This window comes from Sarcophilus harrisii, chromosome 2 (assembly GCF_902635505.1).
Source record: "Sarcophilus harrisii chromosome 2, mSarHar1.11, whole genome shotgun sequence".
Lineage (NCBI taxonomy): Eukaryota > Metazoa > Chordata > Mammalia > Dasyuromorphia > Dasyuridae > Sarcophilus > Sarcophilus harrisii.
In genome coordinates this window covers 616,292,940-616,319,916 of record NC_045427.1, presented here as the reverse complement: position 1 = coordinate 616,319,916, position 26,977 = coordinate 616,292,940, and the positions used below count along the sequence as shown (strand labels likewise).

The following is a 26,977-nucleotide window of genomic DNA, read 5'->3' as shown; positions in this document are numbered from 1 at the left end:
GACCAGACTAGAACAAAAGTGGTAGCAGAGAAGGGAAGTCCAATGCAAACAAGGAAGGGGTCAGACAGCTTCTAGCTTCTTTCAGTGAGTTCAAGTCACCAACTTCAGATGAACAACATCCTTGGGTAATGAAAAAAAAAAAAAAAAAAACGGGCAAATGTAATTACTGAGGTGATCTCTCAAAATCTGGGAAGAAGAGTAGGCTACAGACCTAGAGAAGGGTAAATGTCGCCGAAAATTTAAAAAAATAAAATAAAGACAAAGAAAAAAGATGAAAACTGCAGTGGATCTGACTTGTAATTCTCACAAAATCTAAGACCACATTATTTGGGGGGAGTTTCTGAACACTGACAGAGCAAAGCAGCTAACAGGGCTTCCCTGGGTTCAGCCCAAGTGAGAATGACTTCATTTCCTATTATAGGATTTATGGGATCTTAGATCCAGGGCTGGGGGGGAATAGAAGCAAGCTAACCCATCTCCTCATTTTATAGAGGAGGAAACAAAGGTGGTGGAAATCTACCCAAGGTGACACAAGCAGTAAGCTTCAGAGAAGATTTGAACCTGGGTCCTCCGGCTAATTAGTCAAGTGTTCTTTCCACTGTTCCATGTAGCAAAGAATCTAATAAAGTCATGTTTGTGGACCAGATAGATAGGTATCGGCTAGGTGACAATATTGTTGGGTGAAAGATCACATCCAAAGACTGGTTCAATAGCTCCAGGCTTTCTCAGTAGAATCTAAGCTCTTTTGGGTAAGTTTTGTTTTCTGGTGTCCTCAGTTATTTAGTATGGGGCCTCGCACACAGAAGGCAAGAAAATCCATTTGAATGAACTGAATCTGCAACTCCCCTGACCAAGCCCTTTCTTTCAGAACTTCTCCACTGTGCCCTAGTCTGGCATTCAAGGCTCTCCATAGTCTGGTCCCCTGATGGCCTGATGGATTCCTCCCCTCCACCAATCAGCTCCTTCCCTGAGTTCTCCAGGCCTATTCTCCATCCCCTCAGGGCATCCTTGGGTTCCTCCTTAGCTCCCTCCTCAAAATAGCTTGTACTATATTTTATGTGTACTCGTTGGAGCCTCCTCCACAGTGGAATGGAAGTTTCTTGAAGATAGGGGCTTTTTGTTTTTACCCTCTCCAAGTCTTGCACCTAAGAAATGTTTGTTAAAGTTCCCTTAGAGGAAAATCTCCAGTGTAGTGTCCTAGGAAGGTGCCTGTGGTCCTGAGCTGCCTCATATTTATCACTGATTTGGATCAGGGATTGAGGATAGATGGCCCAACCAGATTTGGCTGTCCAAGGGTTCCCTTCCCAGGTGAGCAGAAGAGACCTCTTGATACTGGGTCCCAGAAAGGACTGCAGCCTACACTTCTCACTCCCTCTTCCCCACAATTCTCACCCCTTGTTGCAGGGGGTTACTCACCTCCTGGACCACTCTGACGGCATGAGGAGGCGGGGCAGGAGCAGGGGCTTGGGTGTAGCCCATACTCGGCACTGTCACCAGCACTGGACTCGGGGAGGGAAGGGAGAACAGTTAGTGCTAGAACCTTCCCAAGACCCTTCTCGGTTCCTCTCTGTCCTCAATCCTAATTTAAAGCCAGAGGCTCTCTCTATCGCCTCACTGGGTAAGCGTGGCTTACTACTGCCCAGTTCCCCTCAGGACTCCCCCATCTCCCAAGGCTGGAGATGAAATCCTGCCCCTCTCCATGACCTGCAGGGCCCAGCCCTAAGCCTGCCTAAGGAAAGCTCCGCTCCCGGTCCGGGCCCAACTCCAAAATTAGCCTCTTGTCCCCTTCTTTGCTCACTACCTTCAACACTCTACACCCCCATCATCTTTAAGCCTTCCAGGCAGGAACTTTTTCACCATCTAAATCCCACTTCTTCATGGTCCTTTTCAGCTGTAACCTGAGGCCACCAGGCCTCTTCCCTCCCAGGATGGGGGGACCTCCGGGGACAGTGCCTATGTACCCAGGTTTTCAGCACCATTGGCTCCTGGCAGGGCCACCACCTCGGTGCGCTCCCAGGACAAGGTGTTGAAGATGAGGAAGTTGCGTGGCAGGCTTGGGTCGCGAGAGCTTAGCTCTCCTCCAAATAGAGACCAAATTGCAGCATTCAGAAGGCGGGAGCCACTGCTTCGAATCTCTGTGGATAAAGGAGGCAGAGAACTATATCTGCATCATGTGTGGGAAACGCCAGGACATGAGCAAGACCCGAGTCAGGAAATGGGCCCTGAAGGCACTTATGGAATCTAAAAATGGGCCTGTGAGCGATTCTGGGGGTTTAGCCCACAGCACCCCCACCTCCTCACCCCCCAGCATTTCATTACATAGAATCTGTGATTTTTAACCTTCAATACCTACAGAACCCAGAGTCTTTAGCCTAATTTTCATAGGCCCCCATTATCTCAGGTGGCCCAACTGCTTAACCCCCAGGGTTTCTTAGCTGGAACATGGGCTCCTCTTTGGCCAGAGGAGACCCTTGGGACTTTCAAAAAGCATTTAGAGCCTCCTTTCTCTCAGCCACATTTCCCTTTCTGAGTCAGGGGTTCTTCACCTTGGGTCTGTGAACCAGTTTTTTAAATGTCTTAATAACTGAACTTTGCTTAACTGGTTCCTTTGTAATTCCATGTTTTTGGGTTTTTTTTTTTTTAAACTCATTCAAAAATATGATACTGAAAAGGGGTTCAGGACACCAAAAACTGCAATAGGACTGAGCTTCCTTAGCCTATGAGCAAACCCTGTCCATTTTCCAAGTGCTAGCCCAGGCTTGACCTCCTCATGGCCAGAGAAGCCCCCATTAAGTCTTCCTTGGAGCTCCTCCAGCCCATCTTCTGTCCTAAATTTGCCTGGGATTGAGCTTCTCTTTCCTGCTTCCCAGCATTAAGCTGGGCACTTAATACGTGCTGAATAAAACCTTGTGGAATTTAACTGTTTTAAAGACAACTGGTCCACTCTCCTCATTCCAGGCAGGCCAGTACCCAGGTAGAAAGTGAGTACTTTCTACCCAATAAAAGTTTTTGCTGTCTTTCATAAGCTCTGGAGAGCTCTTCCTCTCCTCATCTGCTTTCTTTTTCTACACTTGGCATTCGAATGCCCTTTGAGTTTCTCCTTGTCCTCCAATACCAGCCCTGCCCATGAAGAATGGAATGGAGCTTCATAGGATGAAGGATCTGATAGTTGTCATCTGGCCCAATTCTCTCATAAGTGATCAGATAAAGTCTCAAAGGATGGCTGGACCCTGCCTAAGTAGTGAAAGAGAGGAAAGGGAAAAGTCCCTCCTGATGTCAGAGAGCCTTTTGGGAGCCCTCTTCTTGCACCTTCACAGTGGCCATGAAAAGTGCCCAGGGTTAGACTCTGTTCTCCCTGTCTCCAGTCTTCCCCCCCCCCCCCCCCCCACCCAATGCCCTCTGCATCCCAATTCCATATTCAGCATCCTAACACATAAATTACCAATATATAACAGCTGGGGAAACTGGGGCTACATGGGAGAGCTTCTCCCTCACCCCGCATACCAGAGGGCAGGACAATGGGTATGGGCAGCAGCCTGGGCCTGTCTCTTCTCTCACCTCCATAGTAGGTCAGAGCATCATCCACCACCTGCTGGATACAGCTTCCGGGAAGCACATCATGGAACTGGTTGAGGAGCAAGAGCCTGTGGACGTTAGAGGAGCAAGGACAGTCTATCTGAGAGCAGGCTAGAGGGAGCCACACCATCAGAGGAGGGGGATAAAACATTGCAGGGGACTGTGGAGGTTCTCCAATGATCTCTTACAGAGTTAAAAGAAAGGGGAATATGCTGTGCTGGGGGAGCAAGATGGGCCCAGAGGCAGAGCACATTCATCCCCAGAGGCTCTGGCCTCCCCCAGGGAAAGGCACAAACAGGGACCACGTTACCTCCAGAGGTGCTGCAATTCAGCAGAGGGATACTGGAAACTTTCACTGCGTGTCAAAGCCAGGCTACTCAAGAGTTCCACATCATGCAGGATCTGTTCACAGTCCCGATTCTCCTTCTTGATCTGAATGCAGGAGTGAAGTGAAGTAAAGCAAAGTGGGTCAGAAGGGCAAGGACACCTTTCAGTTGGGAACCCAGCTCCTGTGTTTGTAGAATAGCCCTAGGCTGCAGTGTCTGCCCCATGTCTCATATTATGTCTCGCCCTTATATCCAATGTCACACCAGACCTGAATCCTTCTTTCCTACCTCATTGGGTTCTCTCTGCCTCGAGACTTTCCTCACTCCAATCAATTCTGCATACCAATTTCACATTCATCTTCCTAAGGCATATTCCATTGCTCAAAAAAAACTTCAAAGTTTCACATCTCACAGAGGATAAAATCTGAACTCCTTAACTTACCATCTATAATCTAGCTATATTCTACCTTGCCAGTCTTATCTCCCTCATGGCCATATTTGGCAGACTTCAACTGTATAGTTCTATGATATACATCCATTCTTTCTCCTTCAGTCTTACTCTGATGCCTCATTGTGGCCTGGATGTAATGTGACAGTTTAAGTTTGGAAAGGCTCATCATCACAAGGTTTAGACCTCAGAAAAGGAATGTCTTTTGATTACAAATCATGAAGGCTACTTACTAAGAAAAGGAGGGAATGTGTGCATTAATTAAATCACAAATCTTCTGAAGGATTAAAGGAACAATTCTCCTCAACCTAACATTACATCTCCTTGCACACACTACGTTCATTTCACAGCCTGTCCTGTCCTGTCTTTCCAATCTTCTTACCTTCTAGTCTTCTTCATGAACTCTATGATCCAGCCCCACTGACTGACTAGCTGGTCCTTGAACACAACCCTCACTCTCAAAGAATCATGGAGCTGGTGTTGGAAGGGACTTTGGAGTTCCACATGAGGAAACTGGGACCTTGAGAGGTGAAGCAAACTGCCCGGGGTAGGACAGATGGTGTGTTTTAGAGGCAGGACTGGGGCCAGCTGTCTATCTGCTATGCCCAGGCCAAGCTTGCCACTCAGCACAGTTGAACTGGCTGTTCCAGCTCGACCTCCCATTCTGAGAATCTCTGGGTCCCTTTAAGATTCATTCCAGTACTACATTCCACAGGTGGCTTTTCCTGGTTCTCCTAGATTGCTTTCCATCTTCTAGGCATTCATCTGTAGGTTCCAATTTAGCTACATGGTCTCCTCAAGAAAACTCTGAGGGCAGGACTTGTTTTTGCTTTCCCTTTGCATCCTCAAGCTCAGTTCTTAATAGAAGCTTGATAACCATTTGCATAATTTCTGCTCTGGGCCTTTCCTAATGTTGTGCCTCCCTCACCTGGAATGCCCTTTCTTCTCTTCTCCCACCCAAACCCTACGCAGTTTTCAGAGCCCAAAGCAAGTCTCTTTTCTTAAGGAAGTCTCACATGACTATCCTCCTGAAGCCACACTGACTTTATCTCCTCTCAGATTCTACATGTTCTGAAGCCTAACAACAAAGTCTAATGCTGATTCCACACTGTCTTGTAATGTTCTCTTCCTCTTGAATCCCCAACTAGACTGTAGACTTTCTAAGGATTGAAAAACAATGTGAAGGAAGGATTTCCCCACCTTTTGCTAGAAATAACTTACTTGAGCATGGGTAGTATAGGAGCCATTGTGAAGTTCCAGGAACAATTCCCCTACCCAAGTGCAAAGTTGCCCCGTATCCCTCTCCAATAATGAGAAAAACCGATCTGGGGTAGAGAAATACACCCTATGGAAAGACGACAAAATCGAGGCTATGAGAGAAAGAAATGCTTGGGCCCCAGGAGCGTCATAAAACCTCTAACTTGAAAGGGTCTGGAGGGACTCAACTTGTCCAGCTCCCTCCCACTAGGCAAAACAAGTGGCCAAACAAGTATGTATTGGAAGTATCACTCTCACTCTACCCTTGCCAGCCAAGGCCAGTAATAATGCTCTTGGAACAACAGTTTTTCCATTGCTTGGGTTCTCAGCATCTCTCCTCAAAGGCAAGGTGTGATTTTTTCTGTTTGATTCCTCCATCTGGAATCTGAGAGCAAAAGTCTAGTGTGGGAGGGCCAAGGGAATAAGGGAGAGAAGGGCAGGGAGTGGGGTCTCTGACCTGGGCAATCCATCCGTATCCTTCATCCTTTCCAGTCGGTCAAGCATGATCTGAGTGGGGCCGCCACCCCCATCCCCAAAACCATAGAGGAAGGCACTGTGGTTCACCCTCCCTTTGTCCTTGTTGTTGTTCATAGTCTTCAGCACCTGGAAGAAGCCATCAAACCCCAAATACATCATACCCAAACCAAACCCAGGGAAAGAGAGACCCTAAAAAGCCAGTCGACTATTCCCTTTTCCCAACCAAACATCAGGAGAATCAAGAGGTTCGGACTATCCTTATATAGTTTCCTGTATCTATATTCCCAGGCTCACCTCTTCTACACGGCCTTCCATTCCATAAGAATCTCCAGGAGGAAAGTGGGCCAATACTCGGGAACCATCAATTCCTTTCCAGAAGAACGTATGATGCTATGAAGATAGAGGAGGGAGAAACAAAAAGAAAGGGGCAAATTAATGCAAGGAATACAAAGGATGGGGATATTATGGCCTTATGGGTTCTGGCCCCAGGGTGGATGGACAAGGTAAGGAGAAAGGTCTGAGCCTAGGAAGCCATGAGTCCTCTACACTTAGTGGGGGTAGAAGAAGGGATGCCATTCCCAGAGGCAGTGCAATACAAGGACTACAAACTAGAGTCCTGGCTCAACCACTTCACCTCTGAACCTGCTTCCTCATCTGCAAATGGTCATCCTGACACTTTACCTGCTTAAAGGGAGGGGTTGGGACTAAGTGATTTCTTGAAGAGATTTTTTCAGCTCTGCGTTAAGGTTCAGCAAGGGCTGAACTGATCCTTCTATCCACCAGAAACAATAGCTAGCCAAGCGGGATCCCCACCGTGCATACTACCATGCTGCCCTTCCCCCACCCCCCAGGTCCTTCTCACTAACAGGGAAGGAGTTCACCAAGTTCCAGCTCAGCTTCTGAGTCAGGAAGCGCTGGATGCCACAGCCACGCATGATCTGGGGGAGCTGGGCCGAATATCCAAATGTGTCTGGAAGCCAGAACTGGGAAGAACGAGAGATGGTGAGTTTCTGTCAAACCAGAATCAAGATTCTAACTAACTCAGCTGTTTCTTTCTCTACCAACAGGTCATGGTGCCACTGGCCTGCTGACGGGATTTAGGCTTGTTCAGATACCTCTGTACCCAGTGTCACCAGGAAAGGGGAAGATGGGGCCCAGGGACAAAGGCAAGATGGAAGCAGGGGGGCTTACCTCAGAACACACTTTTCCAAATTCTTGAAGGAAGAAGTTCTGTCCTTGAAGGAACTGTCTCACCATGGATTCTCCACTGGGAAGGTTTCCATCCTGGGTAAGCAAAAGTCACCTCACAATCTCTCACACTCTACACTTGGTAATAACCTCACTTACTGCTATGACTTCAACTTCCACCTCTATACAGATGACTGCCTGACCTATGTCTCCACTCATGATCTGAATTCTGAGTTCCAGACCCACGTCTCTGGATGGTATACCCTGGTAGGATGTCCTACATTAAACTTCACGACACATCCAGTCTAAATTTATTATCTTCCCTCCAAACCCATTTTACCCTTTGGACTTCACAGTGCCACTCAGCCAGCTAGCAGACAAATCACCTGCCCCTCTCTCCTACAGCATCTTTCAGGTTATCCCACTGCCCGACCCCAGGAGAGGCTCCATCACCATTTCCACAGGCAACGACTGCCCTGCCTTCAAACAGGGCTTTGCCACCTCCGCTCATTAAGGCCTCGTCAGTCTTCTCAAAAACCTGCAGGAACTCTTGTGCTTTCTCCTGAGGACGTTCTAGCACCTTGTCCTTCCTAACCTGGCAGCTCACTGCCTCTCCCAAGTCAATGGTACTTTTCTCGAGCCCAATGAACTAAAAGGAGGCCTCTGAACAGTTGGTGTGCCTTTCTGTGCCTAGAATGCCCCACTTCCCATTTACTAAATTGCTATCAATCCTTTAGAGCTCAAATGTTACTTCCCACTGGTAGCTTTCTCTGTTCCCTCCGACTGTGCTTCCATACTTTCACACAGCATTTTGTTTTGCAATTATCTAATGCACTTATGGGGACAGCTGGATTGTGCTGCAGATAAGAGCGCTGGGTCAGGAAGATCCGAATTCAAATCTGCCTTCAGACATTTCCTAACTGGGTGACCCCGGGTAAGTCACTTTACCCTGTTTGCCTCCATTTTCTCATATGCAAAATTCGCTGGAGAAGGATATGGCAAACCACTCCAGTATCTTTGCCAAGAACAAAATAGAAAGAAAAGACTAAGACCCTAGTGGAGAAACCGGCATGATGATAAGGTGGAAGTAATAACTGGCTGACTATTTATTAGAAAGGGGCAGGCAGCTCTCAGAGGGTTCCCTCTGAGACACAAGAAGTGTCCAGTCAGAAGTGTGAGAGATGGGAAGAGAGAACGAGATCAGAAGAGGGACACAAAGAGCTGTGCCTGTCAGGAAGGTTCTTACCATCTCGACCCAGGTGCCACCCACTGGAATAAACTGTCCTGCCCGGACATATTCCTTGATTCGGGAATACAAGCTTGGGTAGTACCTCTTCACCCACTCATACTGTTGTGCCTGGGAATGGAGAATAAACTTATTTTAATGGCTCTCTTGTAAAGGCTTTTTGTCCATCAGCTCTGGACAGCAATCATCAGTCTTGTTAAAAGCATGAATGAATTCTGCATCCCTCCAGCTCTCCCTCCTTAATCAATATGGCTCAAATTGGACCTAACCTACTTCTTATTCTTCCCTTCCAGAGTGAAGTGAAGCTCGGTTAAAAACAAGGATGTCAGATTTCCATAAAATAGGCTACATAAATTCCCATTAAGTTGTACTCTTGGATTCATTTCAGTCTTGGTGCAAGAACAAAGGTGGGAATTCTTTAAGTGAGAATTCAGGCCCTAGGATTCAACTGATGATCCCTCCAACAAATAACCCAGACTATGTTTAGAAGCGTTTACCTTTTGGATCACGGAAGCCCCCAGATGCAAAAGCCCAAATATCTTTCCGTATACTAAAGCTTACATCCAGAACAAAGCACTCAAAGACAGAGGGAATTATAGGTATCTTCCTATTCTTACCTGAGAGCAAGCAAATGTGAACTGTGGATTCTTCTCCATGAGTTGGATAGCTGATGACCAACTACGAGCACATTTCCGGATTGTTTCCTTGAAGGGCCAGAGCCAAGCTATGAGAGAAGAGAATGGATACTGTTCTAGGAACTCATATCCCTTTCTTCTCCCAATCTCAAAACAGAATGTCTATCAAAGTCTCAGAACAATGTGAATCCATTAAAATCCCAACTCCTTAGCCAGATACAATGGCTTTATCTCAGCTGTAACAGAGACAGACCAGCCAGTTATTTTCTCTGACTTGGGCTTCTGTGGGAAGCTTACAGGTAGCAATATTCCATGTAATATAGACTTTTTTGACACTATACCATCATCTCCCTTATTTCATTTAAATCTCAAATCCCATTCCATCTCTATCCACCCCACCCCACCCCACTCCAGAAGTAAATAGTATTAATCTCATTGCAGATGAGAAAACCAAAGTTCAGAGAGATTTAATGCCTCTTCCCAAATCCTGCAATGAGTCAGTAAAAAGCTAATATGCAGGCCCCTTGACCCCAGTTCAGCCCAACTGCTATGGCATATAGTCTCTATCTTGAAGTAGAGCGCAGAAAAGTTCCCCCAGGCAGATAAGAATCGTATTCTTAAAAGATGCTCAGGAATGGATACTGAGTTATCAGCTATGATATAGAAGCTGTTATCTGTCACACACCTTGTAGAATGGGGATTCCTTTTGGGTAAGGACAAGGAGGCTGTCGTTAGTCTTTCCAGTTCTCAAACTCTGTAGTCAATGAGAATATGTCTCCTAAATCTCTCTCACTAAAATCCAGTGCCTATAAGTGAGAATGTTCTCTTTCCATATACTTTTGACAGAACTAATTCATTAGGTTCAGAAAGAAATTGGAAGGGAATTATGGGCTGAATTTTCAAGATAACAACAATATTTGGGGGCAGCTAGGAAGACAGAGCACTAGCCCTGGACTTAGGAGGACCGGAGTTCAAATCAGCCTCAGCCATTTACTACTAACTGTGTGACCCTGGGGAAGTCACTTAATTTTGCTTGCCTACCCTTCCCTACCATCCCACTCATCCCCTTTCCTGGAGAAAAAAAAAAAGATAATAAAGAGATTTTCCTTTTAGAGAAAACAGAATCAAAACTGGTATTATTATAGTACATTTCATGTATCAGTAGACTAGATTTTAGTCTCCCCTTTCCAATATTAATTCCATCATCTGAGTAAGTACTTAACTTATTTAGCCCCATGCTTCAACTAGAGAGACTATATAAGATTATCTTTAAAGGTAGGACGTTAGACTAGATGGTCTCTCATTCAACTCTAAGTTCTATGATTATGATAACAATCATGGATAAATTTTGAATATGACATTCTATTCCTTTAACTGTTCCATTCAAGAAATTCCTTTACAAAATTTTACTCTTGCCTTATAACTTCCTTTACAAAGTCTTATAGATTCAATTCCTAATCTTATGTATGAGGGTGAAACTGGTTTCTTGAAAAGCTATGCCAGTGAGTGAAAGCTCTGGAAGAATCTACCATATTGGAATGACTTTGGACATGGTAATAGACTATGCCTTGCCATATAAGGCCTGACTTTGTTATGTACCAAGCACCAATACTTTGGTCACTTTAAGATGAATTATCTGGTGATGGCTATTCATGACACAAAAATACAAAATGACCCTCTCCAGTGACAGTGACGAAAAAAAAACAAAACAGAAAAGGGGGCAAAGGGTACTAAGAATTATAGAGCTCTCAGAATGATGATAACCGAGGCTGGCATTGACCCATACTGACCTTGAAATGAAACCAGAAGAGAAAAGGAAATTGCAGCTAAATGGAAGGATAGCTCACAGACTCTCTTTAGAAAGGCAAACAAAGGAACTGGAAGAGTTGGTTTTAAGATGTAACCAAAGGCAATGAGGAACATTATTTCATGGACACTGTCATCTTGTATCTTAACAGCATATTAAGTGTCAGTAAAAAGTCCACCATGAAACTGATTGCACTTATGACATCTTGAAATATATATTGAAATATATATACCTATATCAAGACCTAAGATACCAGGTTGTATGAAAATGTTTAATAACAATGTATAATAACAATAAATTATTAAAAAAAAAACAAGTGTAGTTCTTACAACAAAAGCATTTAATGCTTTTTGGTATATAGGTATATATACCTATATAGGTATAAAGATAAGATTCTGTAGGCCTCAGCCCTCAGTTTCGCCTTCCCTCAATGGGGTAATTACAATACAGTGAACTATCATTCACCCCTGTTTTGCAGATGCTAAATAACCCTGGGAACAAATATAGCTTAAAGAACCCTGTCCTGGGTGGATTCTGGCCAAATCCACCAAGGACACAATATCTCTATCCTGGAACTAGCCACTCCAGGAGTAAAGCTTCACTCTTGGCAGACTCTGGCAGGACTGGCCTCCTTCTGGATTCGCTCAAGAAAGTGAAGTCAGTATTGCTGGCATTTAGCCACCTTTGTTCCCTATTTAAGTCATGAAAGATCAATAGCTAAATTGGAATCTCACCCATGGAGAGGATGTTCTGCCTGAGATCCTCCCGGTCAGGACTTGCAAGGCTGTAGTCTGGGATTCCCCAGCCTGCAGTCTGCAAAGCTGGCGCTTCACTGAATTGGTGATGTAGTCTTTCTTCTCTCCCCCTCTAGTCTATCTCTTTATATTGTACTAATTATATTAATCATAGGATGCATTAAATGCTTTTATTGTAAGAACTACACTTTTTTTTAAATAATTTATTGTTATTATGCATTGTTATTAAACATTTTCATACAACCTGGTATCTTAGGTCTATTGTGGAAATGAGCCATTCGGTAAGAGCAAATTCTTAAATCTTAAACTAACACATCTATAATGGAGAATGAGGCGGAGGGAGTTTATGAAAACCACAAGACGACCCTCTAAATTAAATCAATGTATACTGTGATATGCACTAACTTTCTAGCAAAGGCAGGCACAGGGAAGAATGGTGGAAAAGCACATTAGGAAACATGTTTTATGAATAACAAAGGAAAGGCAAAAGATTTGCAAACTACAAAGAAGGCTATACAGCTAAATGAGGAGAAAAGTAACATGACAAGGGCTTTGCCATTGAGTATGTCAGTGCAGTACAGTGCTCCAGAGAGCTGGGCTCCTAAAGGTTCCAACCACTCGGTCTTGAGATATCATACAGAGCCCTAAAGATGCAGCTTTTGAACCTCAAAAATCCATGGCAACCTAAGCCATGAGGTGGAGGTCAAAACAGGAAGTCAGCGTATGATCACCTGATGGCAAAGCAAAGCAGAAGGAAGAGCCTGGCTCTGCCACAAAGACTCAGTTCAGGAGCTAAAGTCAGACAGACAAGTAAAACTAAACAAGGCATAGACCACCACTATTAAAAACTACTGCAGACCCAGATATTTTTGTCCCCTCATCCCCCCAAGAAGGAAAGAATAACTTTAACAAAGGAAAGATTCAAAAGGGGAAAGGATGTGATTTTTTTTTAACAAGAATTACAGGAATACTTAGAAGAAATGAAACATTAAAAAAAAATAATAAAAGTACTAGTTGAAAGAATTGAAAGGAGAATCAGCAGCTTAGAAAGAAAGTGGTAAACTTCTGAAGATAGATAATAGGTCTGCTGAAAATTAGAAGAGACTAAATAGAAACTAGTAACTCTGCATGAGAGCAAAAAATTTTAGAACAAAATGTAACTTGCTAAAAGGTATTATAGACCATAAAGTAATATCAATACTAAACATATATGCACCTAGTATAGCATCCAAATTCTTAAAGGAGAAATTAAGTCAGTTACAGGAAGAAATAGACAGAAAAACTATACTAGGGAGGACCTTAACCTCCCCTTTTCAGAATCAGATAAATCTAACCACAAAATATACAAGAAGGAAGTTAAGGAGGTGAACAGAATTTTAGAAAAGTTAGATATGATAAGACGCTGGAGAAAAGTGAACAAGGATAGAAAGAAACCTTTTTCTCTGCAGTATATGGTATCTAAACAAAAACTGACCACATATTAGGGCATAAAAACTTTGCAATCAAATGCAGAAAGGCAGAAATATTAAATACAGTCATTTCAGATTATGATGCAATAAAAATTCCATGCATAACAGGACATGGAAAGAGATTAAAAATTGATTAGAAATTAACAATCTAATTCTAAAGAATGAGTGGGTCAAACAACAAATCATAGAAACAATCAATGATTTCATCCAAGGGAATGGAAAAGGATCTACATGCACAAAAATGTTTATAGCAGCTCTCTTTGTGGTGGCAAAGAATCGGAAATCGAGATGTCCTTCAATTGGGGAATGGCTGAACAAATTCTAGTATGTGAATGTAATGGAATACTACTATTCTATAAGAAATGATGAGCAGACAGATTTCAGAAAAACCTGGAGAGACTTAACTGTTAACTGTTAACTATTCTATAAGAAATCATGAACTGATGCTAAGTGAAGTGAGCAGAACCAAGAGAACACTGTACATGGTAACAACAACATTGTGTGGATAATCAGCTTTTGTAGACTTTGCTCTTCTCAGCAATACAATAATCCAAGACAAGACTCATGATGGAAATGCTATTCACGTCAATAGAAAGAACTATGGAGTCTGAGCACATATTGAACCATACTTTAAAATTTTTTTTTGTTGTTTTTTCTTTTTCTTTTGAATATTCTTTCATAACATGACTAATGTGGAAAATGTTAATTATGATTATACATCTATAACCTATATTGGTTGCTGTCTTAAGGAGGGAAAAAATGGAAATCAAAATCTTATAAATTTTTAAAAAAGAAAAATATGGCAAGACTTGGACTTATGAAGGAATTTGCTATCCACCTGCAGAGAAACAGATGACAAGTAGAAACAAGCATGGTATGGTCTTACCTATGTGTATATGAATGTCTATGTGCATGTTTATAGATATTTACGTATATGTGCATGTATAATCTATCTAATGTCCATATCTGTACTTGTACTTGAAGCATTCTTTAGAACAAGTTAGGGGGAAGAAAGGAGAAAAACAAAGTAAAAGGTACACAACAGAGAACAAAATTTCAAAAGAAACAAACAAAAAAGCTAGGCAGCTTTGAAAACAATGTTTAATATTTATTATATAGCCTTTCTTGGAAATGGAAATTTATTGTTTTATACTGAATCTTCTCATATTCTGCTGCATACATGGCAATTTTTTTTTCCTTTTCTCCTTTTTTAAGTTTAAAATAAATTGTAGAATTTACAAAACAACAACAAAAAGAATCATAAGATTCCTTAAAAAAACATGATTTTTTTAAAAAGCATGGGACACTGTATTTTGAAAAATCATAAATGAGAACTGCCTAGGTCTTTTAAAACAAGAACACAAAATGAAGTCACAGAAAAAATTCAGAATTCTTGTCACAAGTAAATACCAAGTTCAAATACCAAGGACCCACAATAAGGATTACATGAGATCTGGTAGCTTCTACTATAAACAAGAGCAGTCTTAGAATCAGAATACCACATTTCAAAAGGCTAGAGAAATAGACTTAAAACTAAAAATAATTTCCTCTGAAAAACAGTATTATCTGACAGCAGAAAAAGAAATGATCATTAGAGGACTATCAAGCATTTCTAATGAAAAGACTAGTCAAGCAGGAAGGTAAACTTATTTGAACAATTAAAAGGAGCTGAATGATGATGTAGTGATACTATTCTAAGCAGGTGAGAAAAAACAAGGATCATTTAGAATTTTAATGTCTTCATATGGAACTAAGGAAAATGTATTGAACTGTGCATAGTCTTGACCCAGCAATAACTATTATTTTAAGTCTATACCCCAGAAATTAAAGAAAGGGGAAGAGGATCCATATGTACAAACCTACATCTGGCATGTATTACATGACAGTTCTTACAATGGCAAGAGCTGGAAACTCTAGGTTTACATTCTTTCTCTTTTCTGTGTCACATTTCTGACTGATGGCATAATCTGACTAGACCATGTATGGACTAAGTGGCAGAGCTGCCCCAGAAGCCGCTCCCTGGATCCCAGTCCAGTCTCTACTCTAGCTTTGTCTCACCCTTCCCATTTTCTTCCTCTACACACAGACCTTCCCTCCCTCTGCCCAGCACCCTCCATACCTGAGTCAATATGGCAGTGCCCTATAGCATGGATGGTGTGCTGGCTGTCCCCATTGCGCTGGCGGAAGATACCCGATGCCAGGGAACGGGCTGTCGAAAAGGTACCAGGGTCAGTTGGGTCACACATGTTCACCATCTGGTTGGCTGTGTAGAGGGCCTGGAAACTCCGCTGGCTGCCCTCCCCAAGGCACTAATTGGGGCAGGAGACAGAAGAGGGATAAATAAGACTTATACACAATGAGTGAGAGAACTTTCAGCAGGGCCTGACCTCATCCTATCACTTTTAGAGGATCTATCTATGGACAAAACATTCTCTTCCCTCATTGTTGCCATTCTCTTATTCAAGCCTGAATTATCTGCTCTTTGTTCAGGCATCTGAAGCCATTTCAACACTAGCTTGACTGATTCCAGGACACGCCACACTCACCTGCCTCTCCCTCTTTGCTCCATACATCTCCCTCATTGAACCATAGGGGAGATCCCCTATGGAACCATAGAGGAGACCTCACCAACCATTCTGGCCCATCCTTGTCAATTCCTTCTCTTCACTCTACACATGTACAGGCTAAAGTAAGAGTTTGGCACAGAATTACTGTCTCAGCCTCCTTCCCGGCTGTCATAGGATGGGTACACCATGGGTGCTCAGGATGTCTTTATTCATTGATGGAAAAAGAAGTGACACGGGGCTTGTAGCTACCTTGGCCATCCCCAGGAGGATTTCCATATCCATCATCAGGTCATAAACATCCCGGTGGAACACCGCCATATCAGCCCGGGTCACATTGAATCTCTTCTCATTGTCAGGTGGTGCAATCATGCTGCCTTTTCCGGCCCCAAAGAGCCCATTGCAGGCAGTTTCTACATACAGAGTCAGGCTGCAGAAGGAGAAATTGTCAGAACTGTAAAAAAGTAATTCAGGGGGAAAAGCAAAGAGGGTGGGTGACCCAGGACCCTGAAGATCATCCAACTGTTTCCTCTCACCCCCCGGGATACCTAGTAGGTCAGAGCAAAGGGAAATAAAACAGCTCCAACATCAAATCACCATTATTATATACAAAGTGTTAACTTGCTATTACAATGTTTTCCTTAAATCAAAGAGGCAGAATGGAGTCAGCTTCAAAGTCAGGAAAATCTGTGTGACCTAAAACAAGCTGCTTAACCTCTCAGCGACTCAGGCAATTTTTCTGACTACAAATTTAAAAAGAGTGGCTGATCTTTACTACTGGAGAGGTTTTCCTCAACAGAAATCAATGGAATCACAGGTACAGACCAAATTAAACTGGCCACTAGCTAGAAAAATGAGCAAACTCCTGGACTGTACACTGCTGAAAGAGTGTACTTCTTTTGGTCATGCACTATGTAAAGACAGAGCAGTGAGGGGCCCAAAGCCAAAGAAAGGGTTAATATTGCACTTAGGAAACTGCACAGTATTATCAATTACCTCAAAATATTCATTTGCCACAAAACCCCATCTTTCTAAATGCCAATATTCTCCTGGTGATGTTATAAGGTAGCAAAACACAAAACAGAACAATCTCTGAAGAATTAACATTATCGAGGATCCAAAAGGAAATAGTGGACAGAAGCAGCATATTAACAAGGATGATAGGCAGAAAAATTGGCATCAAAGATATCATTCAAGAAATATATGACCAGAAAACTAGGTGAGTCAGTCATATAACAGAGGAAGGGTTAATGGAGAAAGCCCAAGGTTGGCACTAGAAGGTATGGAATGTTAAAAGAAAAGAAGGAAGACTCTAGAAGTTAGATAGATTCTTTATGAAAGATTTAGAGGAGGACATGGACAAGAGTCAAAACAATAAGTTAGCCTAAATGAATTGTGAACCATCTGTCTACAGAAAGAACCCACCTGGATGAGGTCACAGTTCCACTGAAGTCTGAAATACCTGCCTAAGTGGCTGCTTGAATCCCTGCTCATCCTCTCTCCAAAAAGAGACAGACCTTGGTATTTTGATTCAATTCAATTCAATAGCTACCTACTGGATGAAATACATTGTGCTAGATGCTAAGACCAAGAGATAACTTAGATAAGACTTGGTCTTTACCCCTGAGGAACATCTATTCTAGTAAGTTAGTCAATATTTCACAAATTGTGTCTGGGTTTCATGAGTTTCATGTTTTAGGCTAAGAATCAAGGTTCAGACATTTTCATGTGACCAAAAGAGATGGTACTGATTAAACAAAGAAGTGGCAATGAGAAAAGAAATGTGCACAAGGCCATAATTAGTGAATTTTCTAGTTGTTCTTCCTCACTATAGACACTGGCACAAATAATGGTCTACCCTACATGTTTACCTAAAAATCTAGACTATTTCTCAGTTATGCAAATGATAGATCATCCAAATGTCTGGACCAGAACAGGTACTTAAACAGATGCTTGTTTGTTGTCTAACTGACTGAAGGAATGACTATGTGTGGATTCCATACTATACTCCAAGTGTATTTCAACAGATATTTATTAAGGGCTTTCTATACTCTTGGTCTTTGTCCCAATGAATTTACAATCTAGTAGGGAGATAATACAAGTGAGAATAAGAAAAAACATAGAGGAGGCCAGAGATGCAGGAGAAATTATGGTCAGCATCTGTAGCTCACCAGGAAGGCCTTGCTGAAAAGGTACCAATCTGAGGCAGTCTTAAAGGAAGGAAATTTTTTGGCTAGTCAGAGAGATATGGAAAGAGTTCATTTCAGGCTCAAAGAGTGATAAGTGCTCATGTAAAAAAGAGGGAAATGGCAGCATGGTTCTGATGAAACTAGTTGTATAGTCTAGCAATGCAGAGTAGTGAAAATAAGTAGTATGAAATAAGTCTAGAAACATGGGCTGGAGCAAGATCACAGAGGGCTTTGCATGCTCAGCTAAGCAACCTGAATTTTATTTGGTAATGAACAAATTTGGATAAGCTGAAGATTTCTGAAAAAGGGGGCTGGTATTGTTGGATATGCAGCTGGGTGGGTAGGTGTACATTTGTGCTCACATAGATTTATTATAACTTCAATTAGCTGGTATTCCATTCCTATCTGGCAGTTCCAAACCCCAAACTCCATCAGCTTTGTTGCGTTTGTGGGGCTGCTCCCTTGGCCACTCCCTCCCTCCCTCCAAGGGATTCACACTCGCCTCCAGGGATCTCCTTCCTTCATCTTGTCAGTCAGGATGTAGCTGGTCTTCTCACCCATTTTGGTCAAACCCTGAGTGGGGAGGAGAGATCTGGTCCTGAGTCCACTCAGCTACCAACTTAGGCAAATGACTGGACAGGGGCCCAGATATGATAGGGAATCCTTTTATCACATTCCCTGTAGGGTGTTTCCATCCATTTTTTCTCCAGCTCTAGATCAATAATTTTCAGGGATCAGGGGCTGTGGCTAAGTAGGAAACTATGCACACAGTCTTCTTGGCTACTTAACTTTCTCCTTGAGCAGCAAAATTCCATTTCTTTAAGCAGAGTTTATTAAAAGGAAACCAACTAGTCTAAGGGATAGTATGATAGGAAAAACACTGGCCCAGGAATCTTAAGAATTTTAGTTCCAAATCTGCTACTGATTTGCTGTGAGACCTAACAAGTCACTTAATTGATTTGAGTCATCAGTTTTCCTATCCATAAAAATAAAAAAAAATACTCCCAGGCTTACATGTTTCACAGGAAGGCTATGAGAATTAAATAGGATAAATATTTAGAAACAGTTTTGAAACTTTTGCACAGTCAAAGGGTTATACACAAGCAAAAGATCAATTATTATGTTAATTGATCAAGATGACACACAATTGTTCGTAGTCATTATTCCTCTAAGGACAAATGTCAATCAAGGACAAGAGACTCAGAGACTAGAGGTGAACATCTGGGTCAAACAGCAAGTCAGAGACAGGCTTGGGTGCAGAACCCATAGCTCTGAACCACCCCATGCCCCAATCTTGAACTCAGTGAGTTCCCTAATTTCCCATCTAGGTAGAGCCAATTAGAGTAATGGTGTTTAAAAGGAGGTTGTATCCCAGACTCTTTAAGAACCACAGGGCAAAAGAAATCCAGATCATTCCCCACCAGGAAGGGTACTGGCAAGTCTTCTGGGCCCTTCAGTTCCCATGTTCTTGGGAGGCAGGAGCTTTAAACGGTCACTTAGCAGTATCCAGTTATGGAAATAAACTATGGAAAGATTCCTATTTGCTGTCTCACCTGGACTGGTTCCCCATTCCTCCATAATAGGCTTTCTCCATCACTCTCCCAGAGAAAGTGAATTTCATGACCCATCCAAGTTTTGGGGATAGTCACCTCCACTCGGAACCAGCAGGTCCACCATCTACAAGAGACATAAAGAAGAGGTCTGGATGACAAGAGCATGGAATCAAGGGGCTTTGGTTTAGGAAACAGAAAGTCAATTTCAATTAAATTGTCAATAAAACAATGCCTTTGTCCAGATACAACGAAACCAAGAACACAGAGCATGGTGGAGAAGCTAGTAAACTTCACTTTCAAGGAATTTACCATGTCAGGTCAGCACAATCACCAGGGATTTACTGAGTGCATTCTAGAATTGTACCGGGTGCTGTGAATGACCAAAAAAGTCAAGAGACAGTTCTCTTTCTGGAGCTGGTAAGTACAGAATATTCACACATAACCAGAAAACAGTCAAATGCTGGGGCAGAGGGCATGGCCTGGGCGATAAGGATCACATCCTATCTGCTGAGTTTAGCTGAAGTAGCCCTAGCAGGCTTCCTGAAGGAGCCAAGACTTGAGGTGGGCCCTGAAGGTTAAAGAAGATGGAGAGAGAACAGCAAGAGAAGGAAGGCAAGAGTTTATGGAAGGATATTTCTTTTCACTAACTTTTGCTTTCCTTTGTAATTGCATGTGCACACACGCACACACTCACACGAAAATAAGATTCTGACAAGAGCCCACAGGTTTAAGTGGACAGACAAAGAGGTCCATGGCACACAAAAGAGTAAGAAAACCTAAATTTGAAGGAAGAATGTGAACAAAAGCCGACGGAATAAGTATGGTATCTGAGATTATGCTAGAGGCTATGTAGAAGAAAGATATTTAAGAGATACTTCCTGAGCCCTGAACAAGTAGTAGGAGTTAGAAAGGCGAACTGCGAGAAGTCATTATTGAACTGACAGAGCAGTTTACCTAGTGAGTATGTGCTCATGTTGTGATTCAAATGGGATGGCCACAGAGCTCCTCTGAAAGTGGCTTTAAAAATGTGCTCTGTATACAGCTATTGTGGTCCCAGAAGCACAATGCACCTCTGGGGAGAAATGGCCTAAGCTGGGACAGGAGAAGCGAGGGATAGCTGAGTCTGTAACACTAAAATGTGTGCTACAGGGGTGAGGTGGAACTCTTTTGCTCGGAGGCAGGTCTCATTCCCTGACAAGAGGCCCACTGACCACGTAGATCTAAACTAATTCAGACTAGGAGGATCTCAACTGGAGAATCAACTCTCGCTCCCAGGAAGAAAAAAAGGGCTTGAGTTTCTCTGCCTCCTGATGGAGCAATCTGGCAGCTCAGTACAGCAGAAAGAACCCTGAGGAAGAGGCTTGAAGCCAGGCTCTGCTATTCAAACATCTATGTCTAACTAAGCTATAGCCACAGGGCTCAACTTCATCTAAAAAGGAAGGGGCTGCATGATCTTTAAAGCCCTTGCCTATTCTAAACCCATCAGGGAAAGAAGAGAAAGTAGTATACTCACAGAAGGAGAGGAATAATTGGCCAGCATTTATTAGACACCTTTTATGTCAGGGGACTGTGCTAAATGGTTAAAAGTAAGGAATAAGAAAAAAAATTTTTTTAAAGTAAGGAATAAGATTCCATTAGAAAAGAAACCTTCTGCATAAGAGCCAACACTGAAAGGAAGGCCTAGACCGTGGGATGTCCTGAATATCAGATTCAGGAGTATGGTGGACATGGTAAGGAGTCTCTGAAAGTTCATGAGTGAAGAGCCAGTCAAAGCTGAGTACAACAGAGGACAGCCTCTCCCATCCTTCCAGTTCTCTGGAATCAAGCAATCAGCACATTAGAGAGAGGACAGAAATATCTTCCTGGTCTATCCCTGGATCCTACTGTCTAATGGTCTACATTAGCCCTGAAAAATTTCCATTTGGTGATCTGCATGTCTTTGACATTTGAATTTGTATTTTCATACTATCTATATTTTAGAGTGTAAGTCTCTGAACCAAAGATTCCCAACTCTAGGGAGGTAATGATTCTGGATTTCTATTGTGATCTTAAGGGATGTCTCAAAAAATCTCAAATCAATTTCTTTTTTTTCCCCCCCAAAAAGGACATACTTCTCATGAGTCCTTTCCTGACAACTTCAAACAACAGCTTGAAAAACAAAGTCTAATACATAAAGCACAAGAAATGTCATACCATTCTCTTGAATTCAACAAATGTCTAATCAACAAAAGACAAATAAAGGACTTGAGATCCCAAAAAGAAAAAGAAACAAAGCCCTTGCACATAAGGAGGTTACAGTCTCCTTAATGAGGGACACAAAAAACAGAATATGTTATGTTATCTAAGAGAGATGTGAACAAAATGCTTGAAAGTAAAATGGAGGAAAGTCATCTCCAGATGGGGACATATTTTCATGAGGAAGGTGGATTTGAGGAAAGTCTTGAAGGATAAATATGATTTCAGCAGAGAAGGAGGAGGAAGAGAAGAAGGTCATTTTGGACATAGAGGCAATGGCAGGAATGCCTATAGTGTAGTCATCACACTTCAGTTTGGCAGAATCATAGAGAATTTTTTAAAAATGCATGGGATAAAACCAGAAGAATAAGCTGGGGCCAGACTGTGAGGTCCCAGATGTTTGGAGGAGTTTATGCCCTTAAAAATTACTAATCAATTAAATGACAAGCTGTGCATGAGGAAAAGTGAATCAACAGGGACAATCCCTGTTCTGTTTCATGTTTGTTAGCCTTATCTGTTCAACAAGACACAACAAGATTAAGGCCCAGGTCTTAATATCCTATTCTGACATTTACCTTGTGACCTTGTACAAAGCACTCAGTTCTCTAAGCCACAGTCCCTTTATATGTAAAACAAGAATCCTTGTCCTACCCATTTCACCACTTGATATATTTCAAGCACTCAGAACTGAGTTGTTATTATCATGCTATCTGACAGTTCAGGCTTGTGTATACAATAGTATTCAGGAAGACTTTCTGACAAATGATAAAGCTGCTTGAGAACAGAGACCAGTTGGAATGGTGGTTGGAGATGGAACAGGAAAATGCTTCTACTGCATAACTCTTATCTCATTAGTATGCTGGTTACCTGAGAAAACTAGAAGAATGGGAGAGATCTCCTCTACTATATTCAGCTCTGACTGGCACCCTTTGGATTAAAATAGGCCTTCTAAGATCATGGCTCCATTTCAGATAGGGAAACTGGCCCTCCAGTGGAGAGTAACTCACCCAAGTGATACAGAAACATACTAGAAGATATAATTCAAATTCAAAATGATTTTTGATAGACTAGAACAATAACTGAAAACAAAAAAATGAAACTTAATAGGAATAAATATAAGCAATATATACAATGACAATGTAACTATAAAGAACAACAATGACAAAATCACTGAAACTCAAACTTGTGAAATTACAAAACACAAGTTTTGCTCCAATGAAAAGCTATAACCCGACCCCTTCCCCCCCAATTCCTAGAGGTCTGTGAGTATGGAACAATGCATACAGCATCAGATTTTTTCAATGGGTAGAATGGTTTTGCTGATTTTTTTCCCCCTCCTTTTTCTTTCTTTCTTTTTTTAATCTATCATAAGGTTTACAGAGGTATAAAAGGGAAATGTAAGCAAGATAAAACAAAATATAGTAATGAAAACCAATTTCTTGAAAAGAATAGTTTCACATCTTGAAGCTCAAAAAATAAACTGCACTAACATAGAATGAGGGCGACTCACTAAACATCCTACTCATGTAAGGTATATGGAACATGTAGAGCATAGAAAGTGATAATATCTTAATACTCAGCTACTAAGCACATTTGCCTAACTGTGGGCTCTTGAAGGCTGAATGAGGAATAATCAGAAGAAATGAGAGGGAGACAGATTGAGACAGATTTCTGTTCAACATGAGGAAAAACTTCCTAATAATTAGAATTGCCTAATACTGAACTGGACTGATTTGTGAGAGAGTGGGCTCCCAGTTTCCAAAGTATTCAAGAGAAGCTTGAGATAGGATTCAGGTACTTAACTAGATGGAATGAATGGATCCTTTACAGTAACAAGTTCTAATTCTAATTTACTAATGAGATTCTGGATGCCAGCTCAGCTACCTGTGTGACTTCATACAAATAAATCACTTCCCTGCTCTGGCCATGTTTCCTTATCAGTAAAATTCACTTCAATGAAACAAACACTTATTAAACACCTGCTATATGAAAGACATTATTCTAGGCTTTAGATATAAAAAAATAAAAATTAATTAGATGATCTCTAAGTCCATTTTCACTCCAACCCTATGATTCTATGATCTATGTTCTGAGCAATAGATAATAAGACTCATAAAGTGGACTTCAAAGTCTTCCATTTTTTTCTTAATCCTCACTAAAGGAGGGGGGGTTTACAATATGCTCCACTGATAGGTTCTTTTAAAAAAATGTTTTCCCACCTTGCCTTGTCCCCAAACCCCAGGTTACCTACGTGGGTCCAAAGGCATCGCCAACTTTGACCATGCGAAAGTTTTGCTGAATGGCCTGTTCATATGGCATCCGTTCCGGAGTCATGAAGCAGGACAGTGAAGTCACAGGGCAACTTTCTCCATAAAGCCTGGGAAAAGAAAGACAAACGTGTGCATGTAATGTAATGTATGTACATAAACAAGCACTGATGGTTCTATATGAAATTCAGGGTTCTTTACAGCTGATACCACATAGCAGGAGAATGGGGAGAGGGTATGGATAGAAATCCCCTCTCCAAACAATCACGTGCACATTCATGCTCAGAAGGGGTATGTTAGAGATGAGCACTCTAAGATTTACCTCTCTAAGACTGTTTCCTCGTCTATAAAGTTAGGATGAAAGGCCTCCTCTGACAGCTCATGCCGACACAACAGTCGCCCTGGGTACCTAACTCTGACAAGTTCTATCACACTAGCAAGGTTAAAGCTAGAGTGCCTCAGATAAGTGTGGATTCAGTAGACGGAGTTGGATATGGAATCGGGAAGAGCAGGGATCCTGGGCAAATCTCTTAACCACTTCAGTTTCCCATTTTCCTTTGTGTGGTTATTGATCTCCTTGCCAAAAGGAGAACAGAGCAACCAAGGGCAACGCTACTTTAGAATTTATATTTTGTACTGTGTGTGTATATATATACATATGAATGTATATATACACACACATATATAATACATGTTATAACTTCATTTGAGAAACCATACAAAGGAAAATGGCAGGTTATGAATAGAGTCATCTCATAAAAATGAGAAGTTATAGAGTTAAGGGGAAGGGAATAAGCACAGATTCAGGGCCTGGTCTATGCCAGGCATTCATTCTGATCCTTGGGGGGGACATAAAGTTTGATGAAGAATTGGTATAAGACCAAATTAAAATAGATCATCCCAAGAGCAACACAAGATGAATCTTGGAAGTCCACATATGAGAATGGTAACAATCTTTTTTATCTCTAATGACAATGCTAATACCTCATTTGGACAGAGAAGGGGAAGTTTGGTGGAGTGCACAGAATACTGGAGTTCAAGATTGAATCCTGGATCTGCCATTTATAATCCCTGGACAAATCTCTTTAGGATTCATTTGTCTAATGAGGAAGTTGTTAAGGTGACTGGGAAGTAAGGAAGTACTGGTAAGTGCATAGTGACCAGCTTTCTGGGGGGAAAAACATATACCCGATACCTGTTAAATTTAATCCTCATTATTAATGTTTTCACCATTTTCTTGAGTCTAGACAATCAACAAAACAATAGCTCAAGCCCTGATTTGTAGCATTCACTGATTTCTTAAGTGTAAATGCTCACTCATAAAATGTGCCTTTTTTTCAAGTAATTCTCCATTAGTCGTCTCTCCTCTTTGACTGGAGAGTTGATGGGTAGCGAAACAAATTCCTCAAAAAAACCTTCCTTTTCAGAAGGCTCAGAACTGTCAGAATTTCTCAGGTAATTCTCCATTTTCCATCAACAATTCAATTGGTTTCAATTCCACAGAATATCATGTCCCCAGCATCAAGTTCCTCATGATGCTCCCCTCCTTTTGTGATTTGTCTTCTCCTATTAAATTGTAAGCTCCTTGAGGGCAGGAACTATCTTTTTCTTTTTTGTATCCCCACCGCTTAGTACTATGCCTAACACATAATAGATGATTAATAAATGTTCACTGAATTGAAATTTAACAACTAGCTCTCATGCACCAATAGCAGCAGCTGGTTCCCCACTCACCCTTGCCTTTATTTCTAAGTTTAGGACCTCAATGACAAAAATATGAAGAACAGCTGGACTAGAACAGATAAACAGAGAAGAAATCTGTTATGGCAACAAGACAATTTTGAGAGTACTGAAGGATCAATTTTTGAAGGATTTGACTGAATGACTAGGGAAAAAAAATCAAGGTTGGTATTGTCATCTACTTGTAACTATTGTTAACTACTGACCTATATTCCTCCTCTCTCATCTATGAAAAATCTCTGTGCATTATCTACAAAAATATCACAGGTATCCTAGATTAAAACATGAGAATAAGTAGGCTTGTATAAACAATACAGCAGATATTTTCAGTTACATAAGTGCTAAAATATAAGATCAAGCAACAATAAAAATAACTTTGCTTAAGAATATTCTGATTGAAAAAGAACTCTGGGAGATGACTAGAAACCATTACATTGAATTCCCAATCCCTATATTTATGCACACCTGCATTTTTGATTTCCTTCACAAGCTAAGGAGGTGGGGGGTAAGAGGTGAAAAAATGGAACAAGAGGTTTGGCAATTGTTAATGCTGTAAAGTTACCCATGCATATAACCTGTAAATAAAAGGCTATTAAATAAAAAAAAAAAGAAAAAAAGAAAATATTTGAAAGAAAAAAAAAAAAGAATATTCTGATTACCAATGCCAACAAAACTGGAAAGCAGTCCCCTGGACAAAGACATTTGTCTTGTTGTGAAAAACATTCGATACAAAATCCATATTAAAAAAGAACATTTGTATGGACGGTGAGTTCATACAGATGTCCCTGTTTGTGGATGATAGCAAGCCACTAGATGCTACAAAGCCTCTTAAATGAGATGCCCAACTTCTAAAAGGAATTCACCTTCACAGCATATACAGGAAAATCAACTCAATGAAGATCAGCCATTGGCTGACTTATATAATATAGTTGGAAAGACCCAAGAATTGGGTGATAAAATGGACCTAGAAATTATTTTTTTTTTAAGAAACTGTCCCAGACTGTTTTGCAGTGCTCTCCTAAATGAGTAAATTTAAAGGTCCTAGGGATCTTCAAGTTCATCTAGTTTTAATTCTTCCCACCCACTCTACCTCCTGTTTATTTTGTGGTTGAAAAAAACAAGTTCAGGAGAAATGACTGACAGTGCCCAAATTCACAAAGCAGACAGGTGGCAGAGTCAGGTCCTCTCATTCCAAATTCAGCCATCTATACCTTGGGACCTCCCCGATAAACCCAAACCCATAAG

At 41.5% G+C, this 26,977-nt stretch overlaps 1 protein-coding gene across 5 annotated transcripts in view; it reads right to left on the bottom strand.

Annotated features, from left to right (window-relative positions):
- The window catches only part of MAN2C1 (mannosidase alpha class 2C member 1), a 33,743-nt gene that overhangs the window by 4,675 nt on the left and 2,091 nt on the right, over positions 1–26,977 (bottom strand). For 3 of the 5 annotated variants that reach the window (XM_031956581.1, XM_031956579.1, XM_031956580.1), the window contains exons 2-17: positions 23,977–24,102; positions 19,491–19,614; positions 18,440–18,510; positions 16,001–16,178; positions 15,304–15,493; positions 9,136–9,242; positions 8,519–8,629; positions 7,276–7,368; positions 6,951–7,067; positions 6,379–6,474; positions 6,065–6,210; positions 5,572–5,695; positions 3,887–4,008; positions 3,559–3,644; positions 1,962–2,135; positions 1,417–1,499 (exon numbers count right to left, since the gene is read on the bottom strand). In XM_031956581.1, the coding sequence (XP_031812441.1) occupies positions 1,417–1,499; positions 1,962–2,135; positions 3,559–3,644; positions 3,887–4,008; positions 5,572–5,695; positions 6,065–6,210; positions 6,379–6,474; positions 6,951–7,067; positions 7,276–7,368; positions 8,519–8,629; positions 9,136–9,242; positions 15,304–15,493; positions 16,001–16,178; positions 18,440–18,510; positions 19,491–19,614; positions 23,977–24,059 (1,905 nt within the window). In that variant the 5' untranslated portion in view covers positions 24,060–24,102. Of the gene's footprint in view, positions 1–1,416; positions 1,500–1,961; positions 2,136–3,558; positions 3,645–3,886; positions 4,009–5,571; positions 5,696–6,064; positions 6,211–6,378; positions 6,475–6,950; positions 7,068–7,275; positions 7,369–8,518; positions 8,630–9,135; positions 9,243–15,303; positions 15,494–16,000; positions 16,179–18,439; positions 18,511–19,490; positions 19,615–22,592; positions 22,793–23,976; positions 24,103–26,977 lie in introns of those variants that run through there. The other 2 variants (XM_031956583.1, XM_031956582.1) reach the window with 2 other exon arrangements.